This window comes from Triturus cristatus, chromosome 4_2 (assembly GCF_964204655.1).
Source record: "Triturus cristatus chromosome 4_2, aTriCri1.1, whole genome shotgun sequence".
NCBI classification, from domain to species: domain Eukaryota; kingdom Metazoa; phylum Chordata; class Amphibia; order Caudata; family Salamandridae; genus Triturus; species Triturus cristatus.
Window position 1 is genome coordinate 915,815,318 of NC_140586.1, and position 18,462 is coordinate 915,833,779.

General features: G+C 43.2%; 1 protein-coding gene across 1 annotated transcript in view; it reads right to left on the reverse strand.

The window, feature by feature from the left end:
• LOC146835397 (uncharacterized) overlaps positions 1–17,102 on the reverse strand; it is a 251,566-nt gene extending 234,464 nt beyond the window's left edge. Inside the window, exon 1 of the mRNA XM_085599987.1 lies at positions 16,898–17,102. Coding sequence (XP_085456113.1) covers positions 16,898–17,102 — 205 coding nt within the window. The remainder of the gene's footprint in view (positions 1–16,897) is intronic.
• Positions 17,103–18,462: the final 1,360 nt, after the last annotated feature.

The following is an 18,462-nucleotide window of genomic DNA, read 5'->3' on the forward strand; positions in this document are numbered from 1 at the left end:
ATCCTGGGTGAAATGTACCAGGTTACCAATGCAAGCAATGTCAGGACCAACCATAGTCTGGCAGTTGTGAATTTCTCCTGGGTAGGGGCAACTGGCCTCAAGAAAGTAGTAGTCAGTGCAGACCTCCCTGTCGAATGTCTATTGGGCAATGATCTAGAGACTTCAGCCTGGTCTGAAGTGGAGTTATGGACTCATGCTGAGATGTTGGGTATACCTGCAGAGGTATTTGCTGTGACCAGGTCACAGGCCAAAATGCCTAAAGCTGAACAAGCTCTGGATCCTGAAACTATGGACCAGATGCTACCCAAGAGGAGGAGCAGTAGGGTTAACGCAGTGCCTTCCCCTCTGTCTCAGATCTCAGATTCCCCTCCTGAGGGAGGAGAAGCAGATCCTGAAGAAGGAACTGCCCCAGAGGGACTTGAGCCTGATCAGGTTGAGTTCTTGGGGGCAGGGGGACCTTCCAGGGAAGATCTGAGTAAGGAGCAACAGTGCTGCCCCTCTCTTGAACCCCTCAGACAGCAGGCTGCTGCTGAGGCTGCTGGGAGTGCTAGTGGGTCCCATAACGTGTATTGGGATGAGGGACTCCTATATTCTGAGGCTAGAGATCCTACCCCTGGAGCCACCAGGCGGTTGGTAATACCTCAGAAGTTTAGGGGGTTCCTCTTGACCCTAGCACATGACATCCCTTTAGCAGGACACTTGGGCCAAAACAAGACCTGGGACAGGCTTGTCCCACATTTTCATTTGCCACGCATGTCAGAGGACACAAAGGAGTTTTGTCGCTCCTGTGTCACTTGCCAAGCCAGTGGCAAGTCAGGTGGCACAACAAAGGCCCCCCTGATACCACTACCTGTGGTGGGGGTTCCCTTTGAAAGGGTAGGGATTGACATTGTTGGTCCCCTTGACCATCCAACAGCATCTGGGCACAGGTTAATCCTGTTGGTAGTGGATCATGCCACCAGGTACCCAGAAGCAATTCCCCTCAGGACCACTACAGCCCCTGTAGTGGCAAGATCCCTCATTGGAGTCTTCTCCAGAGTGGGTTTCCCTAAGGAGGTTATATCTGACAGAGGTACCAACTTCATGTCAGGGTATCTAAAAGCAATGTGGAAGGAGTGTGGTGTAAACTACAAGTTCACTACTCCCTATCACCCACAATGCAATGGGTTAGTTGAAAGGTTCAACAAAACCCTAAAGGGAATGATTAAAGACCTCCCAGAAAAGCTTAGGCGAAAATGGGACCTTATACTTCCCTGTCTTCTGTTTGCATACAGGGAGGTTCCACGGAAGTGGTTTGGCTACAGCCATTTTGAACTTCTGTTTGGGCACCCTGTAAGAGGTCCATTATGTTTAGTGAAGGAGGGATGGGAGTTACCTCTCAAACCTCCCAAACAGGATGTGATGGACTATGTACTTGGTCTCCGCTCTCGGATGACTGAGTACATGAAGAAGGCAACCACAAATCTGGAATCCAGCCAAGAACTACTAAAAGCTTGAAATGACCAAAAGGCTGTACTGACTGTTTATCAGCCAGGACAGAAAGTGTGGGTGTTGGAGCCTGTGGCCCCAGCAGCTCTCCAAGAAAAATGGAGGGGCCCTCATACAATTGTTGAGCAAAAGGGAGAAGTCACCTACTTGGTGAATCTTGGAACTCCCAGGAGCCCCCTTAGGGTGCTCCATGTCAACAGATTAAAGCCATATGTTGACAGGGCTGACATGGGCTTGCTCATGGCGACTGATGAGGAACGGGAGGAGGAGAGTGACCTTCTCCCTGACCTGCTCTCACGGAACCCTGATGATGGGTCAGTAGAAGGTGTTGCTTTGGCAAGCAGCCTCACTGACCATCAACAAACTGAATGCAGACAAGTGCTGCAACACTTCAGACATATGTTTAGCCTGACCCCTAGTTAGACTTCCTGGTTTACCCATGAGGTGGACACTGGAGACAGTCTGCCTGTCAAGAGTAAAATCTACAGGCAACCTGACCATGTCAGGGACTGTATCAGAACTGAAGTCCAGAAAATGTTGGAACTAGGTGTGATTGAGCCTTCAGATAGCCCTTGGGCTAGTCCAGTAGTCCTTGTGCCCAAACCTCATACCCAGGGTGGTAAGAAAGAAATGAGGTTTTGTGTTGACTACAGAGGCCTCAATGCAGTCACCAGGACTGATGCCTATCCAATTCCCAGGGCAGATGAGCTCATTGATACTTTGGCCTCAGCCAAATATCTGAGCACATTTGACCTAACAGCTGGCTATTGGCAAATCAAGTTAGCTGATGAAGCCAAGGCCAAAACGGCATTTTCAACCCCTGGTAGGCACTGTCACTTTGTGGTGATGCCCTTTGGTTTGAAAAATGCACCTGCCACTTTTCAGAGGTTGGTGAATAAAGTTCTGACAGGTATGGAAACTTATTGCTCAGCTTATCTAGATGATATTGCTGTCTTTAGTTCCACCTGGCAGGATCACCTGGTCCACCTCAGAAATGTTTTGGAGGCCCTGCAAAAGCAGGCCTCACTATCAAGGCCACTAAGTTCCAGATAGGGCAGAGTCAGGTTGTTTACCTGGGCCACCTTGTAGGTCAGGTTCAACCTTTGCAGAGCAAAATCCAGACCATAATGGAATGGGTAGCTCCAACAACCCAGATACAGTTTAGAGCCATTTTAGGCCTGACTGGGTACTATAGGAGGTTTGTTAAGGGATATGGATCTATAGTGACCCCCTTAAATGATGTTACCTCTCAGAATATGCCCAAAAAAGGTGCAGTGGACAGCTCGCTGTCAAAAGGCATTTGATGACCTAAAGCAGGCCATGTGCACTGCCCCCATCTTGCAGAGTCCAGACTTCAAAAAGAAGTTCATTGTCGAAACAGATGCTTCAGAGCTGGGTGTGGGAGCTGTACTGTCTCAACTGAATAATGAAGGTCAAGACCAGCCAGTAGCTTTTATAAGCAGAAAGCTGACCCCTAGAGAGAAACGTTGGTCAGCTATAGAGAGGGAGGCCTTTGCTGTGGTGTGGGCCCTGAAGAAGCTGAGGCCATACTTCATAGTTCAGACTGACCACAAGCCCCTCCTATGCCTCAAACAGATGAAAGGTGAAAATCCTAAACTGCTAAGGTGGTCCATTTCCCTACAGGGGATGGACTATACAGTGGAACATAGACCTGGGACTCAACATGCCAATGCAGATGGACTCTCAAGGTATTTCCACTTAGAACACGAAGACTCAACTGGTCAAGGTTAGTTTAGTGTCCCTGCGTTTGGGGGGGGGGGGCGTTGTGTAGGAGAGTAGGATCTGCAGTTATGTTGCCCCCACTTTTTTTCTGATGTATACACTGGTTTCTGGCTATAGTCTGGCTGGGTCCCTGCTAATCAGGGCCCCAGTCTCTCTGTTCTCTCTAAACAACTTGGAGTGCATATTAGTTGCACTAGTGATTGGATACTGTGGTGCCTAAACCCCTAGTATATGGTACCAAGGGCATAGGTACTTAACAGGCCTTCCAGGGGCTGAAGCATGTATTATGCCACCCCTGGGAATCAGACTAAATCTGACACCACAGGCCTGCTACTGCAGCCTGGGTAAGGTAGTGTTAGCACTCCTCACTGACGTATAGGTTCCCTATATCTCACCATACACACACATGTAAACCTATCAGTCACCCCTAAGGCAGGCCCTATCAATCCTGAGGGCAGGATGCTTGGTTTACAATGTTAGGGGGTGCCTCTGCATGAGCCGCAGCTGGCAGAGTCTATTTTCTGTGGCAATTTGTGAATGCTGTTGAACCATATACTCTTAAGTGCATTATAACCTACCGGTGTGGTTAATAATTTAATTACCGGTACTTAATTTGATGCGGAAAATTAATAAGAATAGCTCAGTAAAATAAGAGGCAGAATCCGTGGTATTAGAGATTCGGAACGGGCTTTATTCCAATAACAATTCGAATTGTGGGCTTCATATTCCATCACCACGGAGGTTCAGGAAGTGAAGGGCAATACATTATTGACAGGTAATCATTTTTATAGAATAGGCATTACAGTGAAACAGATGCAGGAGGCGTAACAGTTGATAACAGAGATAAAGACATACATGCGTAACTAAAATGGGTGTAACTAGGCGTAACTAAAGAACGTCATTAGGTATGATGTCACAAATGGGTGGTTCCATGAAAGAATTTCGCAATGTCAGCAAAAATACTTGGCAGAGATGCGCGCGCAGCAGCATGACGTGTGATTGGACGTGCAACTAGGGGGAGAATGGGACTTGACATTTAGCTCTACATGTGGAGACAGAAGTCTGGGGTTATGTCAACCTAATCCCAAATCATATCTAATATCCTATGTTTAAAGAACTGTGTTATCCAAAAAGAGAGGTCTTTTAGGATAGAATCTTATTCTATACTGACTATACTGACTAGTGCGTGTACAAGCGTCTAAATGTCTACACTAGATGCGAGGGGGTAGGAATATTCCATGGTAACAGGGTTTATGAATTACTTGCATGAGGACAGCGAGGCCTGGCCCCTTTGCACGGTAGCTGGAGGAATGTTTACCTAAACTGCTATACAGGAATGCATCGGATGAGGGGCGGAGGAGATAATCTTGAAGGTGAAATACAGTTTTTTGGCAGGCTACGGGCTGGATCAGGCACCGTTAGCCGCGCAGGGAGTAAGACAAAGTTCATGGTCACAGATGCAGGCTCAGACTGGAGCTTTCAGAGGCAGAAGGCAGGAAAAGGCTTGGTGACAGAATTCGGGCCTACTCGCCTGAATCTGTGAAATGTGGAAAGTGAACCACATAAAGTCGGTGGCCTTTCATACTTAGAAAAGGAATATCTGACCCATTCATGGTGGATCTGAAAGAGGACATGTTGACGGTGGACGCACATATATTTGCGTCTTCAAAACTGGAGCAGGAGGGAACATACATGTACGTATAGCATGTACATGGAGCCGTTGGGGTCTACGATAGGGGACATAACTGATCACAAAATTCATATTTCCTCACCGGTACATGCTAACTTTGGAATGACTGCATCAAAACATGTTGTGTTTGGTGTCAAACAACTTGGAATCATACCCCCACACCAGTAACTGGTGTGGGAGTATGATCCCACCCTTCTAGAGGGGACGACATGTACCTACTGTGGTAACACGGTAGAAATCTGAAAGAGCCCCTGGCATCACAAAATGGAAGTGGGTGGGATGCTCAACAAGAAGAATCCTGGCTCTTCGACGTTCCACTACCTTTGGAAGACAGAAGAATCTAACTTGGAGTCAAGGAGTGACTCCCCTGCTTGGCAGGCACCAGAAACTCTAATCAACGGTCGCAAACTTTCCCGCTCCCGCTGGAGTCCAAAGTCCCTGCAGCCCCGGATTTCCTGACTTCTCGATGGCCATTGTGAATCCCCAGCAAAGCTGTGGTGAGTGGACCCCACGAGTGATGAGGAACAGCAATACCTGGGTACCGTGCACTATTGTCAAGTGCAACCCTTTCTCGACGATCTATGAACTTGTGCATTGGACTATTTATGGCCCAAGCCTCCAGCAGGGTTTGCAGCGAAGATCAGAGACCTACCTCGTCCCGAGTGACCGTGGGCTCCTGTAAAGCATTTCCTCATGAGGCATCTTTGCGATCTCTTGCCCCTTGGCTTGTGGGTCCCCCGAAGACTTTCTCATCAAACCAAAGGGCTCCACCAGTTGCTTAAGGCTTGCCCTCACTCACCCTTGCTGGGTGAGTCCCTCAGACCTTGCTGGTTTGCACCGCTGACTTTATTCACTTTCCACAAGACTTGCTGTTGCCAAGGCTTGTTGGCTCCAATCCGGTTGCCGTCACCTCAGTAAGCTGCAGACTTTATGGGACACTCCGAATCCAGCTGCTGGTCATCATCGATCCTTCATGGACCTCGTGAGCGAAGAATCAAAACACCCTTGATCACCTGAAATCACCCTACTTCTGTGGGCATCCATCTTCCTGGCCCCGGGTCACTGGCAAGTGACTGTGAACACTGTCCCTTCTGCTTTCAGGTCATCTTCATCTTGAATCCAGCCTTGGATTCCACCGGACACTTCTTCAGTCTTCGCAAGCAGCAAATCTTCTTTGGCTAACATAGAATACAGCGACGTGACCCAACACCAAAAGACACCTATGCACCCGGTTTCCCTGGGTGAGGTAACTCGTGCACTCCGGTGCCATAGTGTGTGTTGGCCCTTGAATTACTTACCTTGTAAGTGGCTTGCTTGTAGACTTCCCCAAAGTACTCTAGAACTTTAAAAATCCAACCGTGACTTAATCCATTGAAATCAATAGGTAACACGCTGCTGTGTTCTCACACTGCACGTGTCTCCCGTGGGTCTTTTACTTACCTGCCTTGGGTGGCTTAGTGAAGCCCCAGCGATTCTTCAGGCTCTAGGCCTTGTCTCCTTGCAAATCGACTTTCCTAAACCTCTTTTTTAGTATATGGTCTGGTACGCCCCTAGGGCCCCAGCCATATTTGTGCTTAACTTATTGTGAAACGTTAATATTTGAATGTGTTCCTGACTTCTAATCTTATAAAGAGATTAGTAGAGTGTGTCTAGAAATAAATACATATATATTTGATATATATACCTGTGTGGTGTCCTTTCATTTGGTAATTCAAGAGATCATAAGGTAAAGCAAGCTGCTTTACATTCCTAGAATTATACATGTTTACAGGTACTAGTTTTCTTAGTCTCCAATTTTCCCTTTTCCACCCCCACTATCACTACTCTTGACTACATCTCCCCCCCTCCCTCCTCCTCTCCCCTTCTTTTCCCCCCCCAATCCCCGGTTTCCACCCTCCCACTTTCCTCCCTCTGATCCCATTCACATTAGTTTGTCTTTATTTTCCTTGGGTGTCCTAATTTACGGCTTCCCCTTTCCCTGTCGTTCATTGATCAGGTCACCTTATGCCTTGATTCTTTTCTTTAATTCTCTTCCCTGACCTTTCCCTCTCTTTCTTGTACAGCACTTTTTTGAATATGACAGCCCAGTCCTGATGATGATCCCAAATTGCTCGGATCGAAACGCCGTCGACTTCTCAGCTTAAACTGATGGCCCTATGGTTCCTTATTTTGTATATTCAAGTAATTCTATTGTAAAGAAATTGAATTCAGAACCTTTGTATATATTTTCTAAATTTCACCATCACTTCAGTCTGCGCCGTCCTCAGCTGACTTCACCTTGTCACTTGCGTCGCCGTCTTCGTGTCACGTACACTTTTAAGCACCAAGTACAAGTTCAGGTTGTTCTTATACGTCATTCATTTTACGTACAGTGCTGATACAACTGTTCCATTATTTTGTTTATTTACATTATTGTATGTCATTTTTGTAAAACCTTTTTTGATCTAATACATCATGACTTTTTTTCTACCTAATTCTTTCAGAGTCTTCCTTATTCCTATTGTAATGTCTTGTACATACGACCTATCTGTCTTGTTTAAATGATACCTGTTGAGAATCATTGTTGTTTCTTATACTATTACGCCAGTCTCAACGAGGATTAAGGGTTTATGCTCCTGTTGTTTATTATAAGATTGTGAGCAGCTTCCTAGCTGCGAGAGTAGGTCACTTAGTGATCCACTACTTTTTTCCAAATCCACTTTGGTTTCTTTTAGTCATTTATTTTGTCTATTAGAATGTCAAGGGAGACTCTTTCTTACTCTGAAGACTATATTCTACAACTTATCGGCGGCCCTTCTCTGCTTTCAGGGCCTCCTCTTCTCACTACCCCAGTTTCCACTCCTAACTCTTCCCGTTTATTGTTGGAGAAACTGAAGAAGAAACAAATTAGAACTGACCTGCATGCCCGTATGCTTACGGAATATTTAAAATCAGGCGTAATACCACTTGGCCTACATATCAGAAACATCCCAGCTATTTTCACCCAAGACCCCAAATTTCGGTTAGGGTTTAGCCTTCTGGCTACGACTTGCTCACGACACTGGATGGTGTTGGGCATTGACACCGCAATAGAACACAGCCGATTAGAACTTGAGGAAATTGCTGAAATTGAGAAACTGATACTAACAGATACCTCTTGTACAGAGGCAAAAAATCTTCTTGATAAAATTAGTGCCACCATCTCTACCTTCAATACCTTTGAGTTGAATAAAAAAGTCACCAAAATACAGAGGGATATTAAATTATATAGTGTTGGCAATACCTACCCCTATCTCCGGGAGGAATTTTATAACACCCCCTATACCCCACTTAGGACACGTACTTGGGGTAGAACGCGGAATAATCAGCGCGTCACTTTCTCTGACTCCTCTAACACTTCCGCTGAGGACTCAGACGGAGCTAACACCTCCAACACTAGTGGATCAGCCCAAAGACCCCAACCCCTTTTACCACCTGGTTTTTTAGGGCCAAGCGGCGGACGCGGCCAGACCTACTCACGATCACGCAACAATCGCCCATACCAACATCAATACACAGGCGAGCGACAAACTCGCAACAGGTACTACCAATGGGGTCCCCCCCCAATAATTTCAACCTTCTCTACAAGTAACTGCAATGTACCAGATCCATTAACCATACCCATTTTCAATTTATCCAATCACATTCTTTCACATGATGAAACCAAGATACTTAGCAAAGGACTTAGTTTTGTACCAACTGAGCGTACAAACTTTCTTGATGTACAATCTAATTTACTGACTGTGGAAATGAATAGAACGCTTTGGTAGGCTGTGATGTAATGGAATCACAGCTATGACAGGATTCTATGTTTATCCATGCGACCCGGAAGAACTGATATCACAAAGAAGTGTTGTTGATAAAAGATCCACAACGGGCAGCTGAGATTGGACTGAATTTACAAACGGTCATTACTCCCCTGATGAAGGGCCAAATGGGCCCGAAATGCATTGGGATGGCATTGGCCACTTGATGATATGGAGCATGTATAATATCATCGTTTATTGCATCTTCAAGCTTACAAGACACTGTTGAAAAGTTAAGACATCAATTAAATGTCATGATTACAAGCACGCACGGCATCTTCATTTAAACAGACGAATTAACGTGCATTAAGCTTTTGCTTTTTGAGGTGTGCCCAGAGGGACGTTGCCTGAGTTCAGCCAACGCATGAATTTTGAGGATTCTATGTTTAACCAGTAATGCTTATGTAGCTGAAGGTGGCTGTGTATTTATCTGCTCTAATAAACCAACTTCAATACCTATCAAAGAGAGTGGATTACTACAAATTTGGCGACGAGCGATCTTGTGCAGGGGACAAGAAGCCAATCCTTCACCCCTGGAACGACACTAATTGAAAATTAGTGCTATTGGAAGATTTCTTCAATTCATCTTCATGAATGAACTGTAAGTCTGCTATTTATGGCTATCTAATTGACTTCAGCGTCTAGAGGAGAGACTCGTGATGTATATACATATTTTTGAAATATGTTTGAAAGTTCAACTGCTGCTGGGACTGTTTTTGAGCACCTTAGTGTAACTTGATTTGCCAGCGTGGTGTAGCTTGATTTGCCATCGTGTGGGATTCTGACATTCAAGCAAGGCGAAGCATTTTTTTTTTTAAACTTAATACTTCTACTGCGCGGCATTGACTATATTGCAACTTCAGTGTTGCCATTTAAAAGTACGCTCGAGCCATTTACAACGCGCAATCTCCTACCTGCTTGAGGACGCGTGCAGCTCCAAAGTGTCTTCTGTGACGTTCATTCCTTCGCGGCTCTTACGGGATATTTAGTGCACAAACGCACCTTGAGCCATCCTGCGTCCGCGTAAGCAGCGTGCCGCCATTTTTTTTTGCTTGGCACGCTGATGCAGAGCTTGATTAGTGTTCGTAAGCTACAAGTTTTGCCAACCACGTAGTCCAACGGATAAAACGCGTGTGAAATTGACACGTGAAATCAATAAAGCACAATAAAGCAATGCGCAGTGGCTAATTAGATATCTGTCAAAGGAATTGGCGCGTGTACATGAAAACGAGTAAAGTTAAAGCCAGCAATTAAAAAAAAAAAAGAAGAAGAGAAAAAAGGGTGAAACAAAGAAAGGACTAGCCCGGTTCTGGTAACCATTTGACATTTGAAATAGATACCTACACTACAGCAAAATATATGTTAATTATTTTAATCAATTATTTTAGTTGGTTATTTTAATTATTTATATTAATTAATTATATTAGTTAATTATTTTAGTCTGTTGTGTTTAATTGTTGTTCTAGGTTATTACTAAATCTTTCACCTAAATAACAAAATGTCAGATGACTCCATGTCAGCGCCTCCAAAATTTTTACCTGTTCCAGGTGAACCTGCTATACCGTGGAAAAGATGGAAGAACATTTTTTTTACATATTTATTGGCGATTGGGGGTGATAAGTACGGTCCTGTGAGGAGACAGGCAATTCTCTTGCATCATCTTGGCGTTGAAGGTAGGAGAATATACGATGATTTACCAGAGATATCTTTGGGCATGGGAGATGGTCAACCTGTAAACATTTATGAGATGTCTCTTCAGATGTTGGAAAAACATTTCACTCCGTTTTTGAAAGACACAAATTTTTTTGCAGAATACAAAAAACTGATGAAAGTATCGTGTCGTATGTGGCATCTTTGCGGGGGTTAGCTATAACATGTGAATTCCAAGCTCTTTGTGATTCATTAATAAGAGACCAGATAGTCAGGTGCACAAATAACAAGTCAGTAAAACAAAAATTGTTATCAAAGAACCCTACTCTGGAAGAGGCCATTGAAATTGCGAGGAGTATGGAGGATACTGATCACTGGATGCGAGAAATTGATAAAGGAAAAAATATTGCTGAGAGCACAACGGTAAATAATGAAAAAGAAGTTTCTGCAGAAGTAAAAGATGCTAAGAAAGAATTCAAAAAAACGACAAGCAAAACATATGGAAGTGTTGCAACTAAAATAGGTGAAAGAAGGCCTATAATTTGTTACAGATGTGGATGTCCTGGACATGTAAGCTCCAGTTTTGCATGCGGAGCAAGGAATGCTACATGCAGAGTATGTGGTAAAAGGGGTCACTTAGCGAAAGCGTGCAGATCAAAAGGAGGTGTGCAAGGAATAAGTGTGAAGGAAATAGTGAGAGAAGAAGAGGAGAATGAACTATTTCTCACTATTGATGGGATAGAAATAAATAAACACCAGGAAGTAGAAGAGATAGACAAGGCTGGTTCAGAGAACATTTTGAATATTGATAATAATCCTATGAAATTGAGGAAGGAGAGTACGGAGAAGATTGAAAAACCGCATTGTGAGATTACGATAGGAAAGGGAACGGTAAGACTGTTAGCTGACTCTGGTAGTCTTTTCACTCTGGTGTCAAAGGAAGCATTTCAAGAAAAGTTGGATGGAAAAATGAATGAACTTCAACCTTCTGATGTTAAGGCTGTAGGCTATGGGAGTTCAAGGATCAACATTTTGGGAATACAGTGGATGAGTATCATCTTCAAGAAAAACGGTGTTCATGGAAGAAGTCTTGCAAAGAATTTCCAAATGTGGCCTGACGATAAAAAGAGAAAAGTGTCAAATGAGGTTGGGGGTGGTGAGTTATCTTGGTCACCAAATTTCTGCTGAGGGAATAAAACCTAAAAGTAGCATAGTAAAGGCGGTGAAGGAAGCTCCGTGTCCCACTAATAAGGAGGAATTGAAGTCTTTTCTGGGCCTTGCTGAGTCTTGCTCAAAATTTATTCCAAAGTTCACGGATTTGGTGGAACCTATGAGACTTTTGTTGAAGAAGGGTGTCAGGTATGAGTGGAATTTGGAGTGTGAAAAGGCGTTTGATGATGTAAAAACTAGTCTGTTGAGTGCACCGTCGTTGGGGCATTTTGATCCTAAGAAGAAATCGATTTTAATTAGTGATGCAAGCAATGTTGGAATAGGAGCTGTTTTGTTGCAGGTGTCAGATGGAAATGAAAGCATAATTGGTTTTGCTTCTCGTAGGTTGCAAGGTGCGGAGAAATCTTACTCGACAATAGAGAAAGAGGCGCTTGCATGTTGTTGGGGCATAGCGCATTTTAGATTTTATTTGTGGGGGATACCCTTTGTTGTCAAGACAGACCACAAGCCTTTGGTTCACATATTCAAGGGTGGTCGAGGTTTAGAAGGTAGTGTGACTCCTCGAATATCGAGATGGTTGTTATCTGTTTTAGAATACAACTTTGTCGTAGAGTATGTTCGCGGGAACAAAAATATTATAGCTGATTGTCTTTCCAGAATGTGATTTGTGCATGGAAGTTCTGGATGATTTAGTTTTGGATGTGGCAGCTGAATTTGCTATTAGTAGAAATGAGTGGGAGGAGGCAATGGAGTCGGATTGTGAATACAAACAATTGAAGGAGTTCATTATCAATTGTTGGAATAATTCTGAGGTGACAGCAGTACATAAGAAATATTTGTCAGTAAAGGATGAACTTAGTTTACAAGGAGATAAAATATTGAGAAGAAATAAGATTGTTCCGCCGACTCAGTTGAGAACGAGATTATTGAGAATTGTACATGAAGGACATTTGGGCAGGAGTTTGACTAAGCGGAGGTTAAGAGAGTCTTTTTGGTGGCCGGAAATGGATAAGGATGTGGAGGAGTTGGTGAAAGAATGTCATGCATGTAGCAATAGTGATAAAACGAGAATTGTGAGAAAAGCTCCTTTGAAATGTGTTGGGTTACCGGAAAGACCATGGGAAAAGTTGGCGTTGGATGTTTTAGGCCCGATTGAGAAATTAGGAAGTGGTAATCGTTATTTGGTAGTGTTGGTGGATTACCATAGCAAATGGTTTACGTGCAAATCAATGGGTGAGGTCACCACTACTAATGTGATCAAATTTTTGAAAGAAGTATTTATGGAGGAGGGGGTGCCTAAGACATTAGTGACAGATAACGGTGTGCAATTGGTATCTTCAGAAATGAGCAGTTTTTTGAGTAGTCTTGGGGTATCTCACAATAGAGTTGCCTTATTCCATCCACAAGCTAATGGACTTGTGGAAAGGGTGAACCGCATTGGGATGGGTAGCATTCAACTTTCACTAGCTAATGGTTTGTCATGGAGGGATGAGTTGAGAAGGATGATGTGGGGTCATCGGATTACCCCTCATTCGGTGACAGGCATTTCTCCTTTCATAGCTTTGAAAGGAAGGGAGCCAGGTACTAAAGAGTCTCCGATGTGGTTGAGAGAAAAAAATCAAGTTTGGGTGGATAGAGAGGGAATGAAATCTAGAGCACAGGAAAGTCAGTTTCGTGGTAAGTTAGAGTTTGATCACAGGAAAGCAGTCAAGGAGATTGTGTTTCGGGAAGGTGACTGGGTTGTGATAAGAAAGTTTGGATTTGTGAAAAAAGGAGAAAGCAAATTCTCTCAACCGCATAAAGTGGTATCTGTGAATGGTACTGTGGCTTTATTGGATGATGGTAAAAGGTGGAGTGTTGGAGATTTGTGCAAAGTTTCGCATCTATAAAAGGATGTGGATTGGAGAGTGTGGTTGAGAAATAAAAATCGATGGAAAGTTATGTTGTATTTACGAGATGAAAGTTAAGTTATTGTGTAGATGTTTTTTTCTAATTCTAATGTTTAATTCTTCTTCATTTTGTGAATGTTTTCAAATGTTTTCTTTTATTATAAGGAGGAAGATATGTGGAAATGAATAGAACGCTTTGGTAGGCTGTGATGTAATGGAATCACAGCTATGACAGGATTCTATGTTTAACCAGTAATGCTTATGTAGCTGAAGGTGGCTGTGTATTTATCTGCTCTAATAAACCAACTTCAATACCTATCAAAGAGAGTGGATTACTACACTGACATTTTTCCGTCGTATAAGACTAAAACTGTTTTTTTCAGATAAACCTGGCAACTTTAATAGTTCTGCTCCTCGGTTTCATCCCCCTTCTAGTTTCAATCCCCCCTCTGCTTCTATGCCTGCTGAAATTTTAACATTCGAACATCTAGTCCTACAAGAGATAGTTGACCTAGAAACTCGGTTTGAGTATGTTCCATATAACATATCCCTATATGAAAAACAAGCCCTCAAAAACCTTGCCAATAACCCTGAATTAACTATCAAACCAGCTGACAAGGGCGGGGGTATAGTGCTGATGGACAATCACAAATATGATCTGGAAATAAGACGCCAACTCTCTAACCAAAATCATTACTTACAACTGACCAAGGACCCTCTACCGGCTCTTAGAGATAAAATACTATCAGTGACCGGTAAAGCTAAAGCCCTCAACATCATATCTGCCAAAGAGTTTAACTTCCTAAACAATAAATTTCCTCGTACACCAGTTATCTATATACTTCCCAAAATTCATAAGAACTCCACAAATCCACCTGGCCGCCCCATCGTGTCAGGTTGTGGTTCGATTTTAGAACCACTAGGGAAATATATCGATGCCATTATCAAGGAGTTTGTGCCCATTACCGACACCTACATAAAAGACACGATGGACCTCATTGTGACAATTGAGAATAGACCTTTTGACAACAATTTGGAAATCATGGCGGGCTTAGACATCGAATCTCTTTACACAAATATTCCCCACTCTGAGGGACTCCAAGTTATAAGAGATCTCCTTGACTCTAGACCACGTCCATGTTTGATCCCTACAAACTTTGTAATGGATTTACTTAAGATTGCATTGGAGAATAACTATTTTCTATATCGCAACTCATTTTATTTACAAATCAAAGGTGTCTCCATGGGGGCTTGTTTTGCCCCAAATTTTGCGATCCTGTTTGTACACAATTTGGAGAAAACCCCAGCCCCAGCGATTCTACAGGCTCTAGGCCTTGTCCCCTTGCAAGTCGACTTTCCTAAACCTCTTTTTTAGTATATGGTCTGGTACGCCCCTAGGGCCCCAGCCATATTTGTGCTTAACTTACTGTGAAACGTTAATATTTGAATGTGTTCCTGACTTCTAATCTTATAAAGAGATTAGTAGAGTGTGTCTAGAAATAAATACATATATATTTGATATATATACCTGTGTGGTGTCCTTTCATTTGGTAATTCAAGAGATCATAAGGTAAAGCAAGCTGCTTTACATTCCTCTGAGACTTAGCCTGAAGGCTGCTCTCCACAGCTACCACTAGGATAGCTTTCTTTCAAAGGTTGTCTTAAACCTATCTACCATAAGAGTCGAATTGGACTGGTGCAAGGTGGCCACTATAACTAGTCACCAGCATATGCCAGGCCAACTTCTCACAGTTCCTATTAAAAAATAGAGAATGCCCATCATCATATATGTAAGGGCCTGTGATTATCACACAAATAGTTATCTGGACCATTCATTTGAAGAGAAGTATAAGTACATTTTGTGCGGTTCAAGTAATCCAGGATATGATGTTATTAACGTTAGCAGTGGATCACGAAGGCTATGATAAGCCCTTGAAGAAACTTTGAGGCATGTCTACAAGGCGTCGATAAAAAATTACCTCTGAAAAGCGGCGATAATTTAATCGCCTTATCAGCAAAGACACGCTATCAAGTGTTTTGCTGATTTACCGCCCCTTACAACAATGCCCAGCTTTGCATCTCTAATGAGATGCAAAGTGGGCATCCCGTGCCAAAATAACTAGAGAAATGTCTCTAAGCGACATTTCTCCAATTATCAAGCTGCACGCAAACAAGCAGAGCGATAAGAAAAGTAGCACTAATCACAGTTATCACTACTTTCCTTACGCCTGCTTGTAATCTGATTTAATAATAAACAACAGGAGCATAAACCCTTAAACCTCGTTGAGACTGGGGTAATAGTATAAGAAACAACAATGATTCTCAACAGGTATCATTTAAACAAGACAGATAAGTCGTATGTACAAGACATTACAATAGGAATAAGGAAGACTCTGAAAGAATTAGGTAGAAAAAAGTCATGATGTATTAGATCAAAAAAGGTTTTACAAAAATGACATACAATAATGTAAATAAACAAAATAATGGAACAGTTGTATCAGCACTGTACGTAAAATGAATGACGTATAAGAACAACCCGAACTTGTACTTGGTGCTTAAAAGTGTACGTGACACGAAGACGGCGACGCAAGTGACAAGGTAAAGTCAGCTGAGGACGGCGCAGAGTGAAGTGATGGTGAAATTTAGAAAATATATACAAAGGTTCTGAATTCAATTTCTTTACAATAGAATTACTTGAACATACAAAATAAGGAACCATAGGGCCATCAGTTTAAGCTGAGAAGTCGACGGCGTTTCGATCCGAGCAATTTGGGATCATCATCAGGACTGGGCTGTTATATTCAAAAAAGTGCTGTACAAGAAAGAGAGGGAAAGGTCAGGGAAGAGAATTAAAGAAAAGAATGAAGGCATAAGGTGACCTGATCAATGAACGACAGGGAAAGGGGAAGCCGTAAATTAGGACACCCAAGGAATATAAAGACAAACTAATGTGAATGGGATCAGAGGGAGGAAAGTGGGAGGGTGGAAACCGGGGATTGGGGGGGAAAGAAGGGGAGAGGAGGAGGGGGGGGGAGATGTAGTCAAGAGTAGTGATAGTGGGGGTGGAAAAGGGAAAATTGGAGACTAAGAAAACTAGTACCTGTAAACATGTATAACTCTAAAATACAGAGGGTCGCTGGAGAGTATGGGTAGATGAGAATCTGTGGGTGGGGAGATGCGAAAATTAGTGAATGCAGAGAGAGAGAGGAACAAGAGAAGAATCAGAACAAGAAAAACTGAATACCTGGACGTGGGTAATTGGAGAGGAATCCAGGGAAGGAGAGGTGACAAGGTTACTGAGCCAATTGTGGATACTGCTCGTAAGTAGTGGGAGCAGCCAGGGGCCATGAAAGGAGCAAATCTAAATGGGGACAGCAGGAGAATGTTAGCGGAATATGCCCAGGGACGCGGGCGTAGAGAAAGGAAAGGAGGTAAACCATTACCTTGGTTTTTATGATTAATCTTCAGTTTGGTCGGCGCGTGAAGAGCGCGAGAGGTAATGACCGCCTGAAATAAATTAAATAAGGACCAGGTCAGATTTGGGGCGAGGCGGACTAAATTGACAGGAACAGAGGACCAGCAGTCGAAAGAGAAAAGGAAATACCTAATGAATAGGGCGTCAGAGAAGGCGTCTGAATCAACCGGCATTCAGCGTCCAGAGTGAAGGACGATGGCGAACACGGAAATCAAAGCCGGGAAGGGAGGGGCGTGGCTATGACGTGACAAACCGTGCGGAGGAGGACTGAAGCTGGAGAGAGGACTAAGGAAAGGAACAAGGGAAGGAGGGACGGGACGGGAGCGGAACTAAGACGTTAGCCAGAGTCTCAATGAAAGGGAAGAAAAGGAGGCAAGCGAGGGAACTAAGGAGAAGGACAGAAAAGGAAGGGAAAAGAAAAAATGAATGAACCAGATTCGAATAGAGCAGTTCACTGTGCGAATGGAGAACAGTTAATACAATATAGTTGTGGGGTAATCATATGTGTGCCCTGAATAAACATAGCCAGCAATACCACTGATGCCGAGAATAGCCATATCAATGATGAATCAATGCATATTAGGTAAATATTTACATACCCTGAATACACATTGCCAGCATCGCCACTTACGTCATAAATAACCATATCAATGATGAATCAATGCATACTAGGATATTAGCAAGATTACAGAAAGGATAAAAGTAATTATGATTACACACATAGTAGATACATGAATAGTCACACGAAGTGGTAAGATGGTGGGGGGGTTTCTAGAGTACAGAGAGGGGACAGGGGAAAAGGGCAGCAATTCAAAAGTCAACTCAATGTGAGTAATGTAAGAAACAAGGGTGAACCAATTAGGAAGTTATATAAGAACAGGCAGTTCAGAGCACAATGGTACTATTCCATTCATCAAGGGTATTCAACCCCGCGTTTACAGAGTTACAAATAGTCATCCATTTGGATTCGCTTTTGTTGAGCAGTAATTTCAAATTACCGCCTCTTGCAGGTAGTATGGGCTGTTCAATCACTTGCCAAATAATATCTGTAGGGTTGTGGCCTTTTTCCAAATAATGGCTCACCAATGGAGCTGTCAATATTTTACAGTGTATTCGGCTTTTGTGTTGTATGATGCGTTGTGTTACCATTTGAGTTGTCTGTCCAATATAGGTAAGATCACAGGGGCACCTAATAGCGTAAATCACGTTGGGGGACCTGCAGTTCGTCATGGTTTTAAGCACATAGGTTCTTGTGCCTGTTTTGAAATCCTTCGTATTGTGAGTCAAGTCACAGACTGAGCAGTTTTGACATTTATAGTGCCCAATGATGGGGGGAAGGCCCCAGGCCGAGGAAATGGTGTTGATGTCAGGTGGTTTTGTAGGCCAGGTTATGGCATGGACCAGGTGTGTTGCTAAATTTTTGCCCCGTTGGTACGAAAAAAGGGGGAGGTCTTTGAAAGAATCCAACTGTCTTAGTACAGGCCAGTTTCGTTTAATGATTTTTGAAACCTGATTGCTGCAAGGACTGAATTT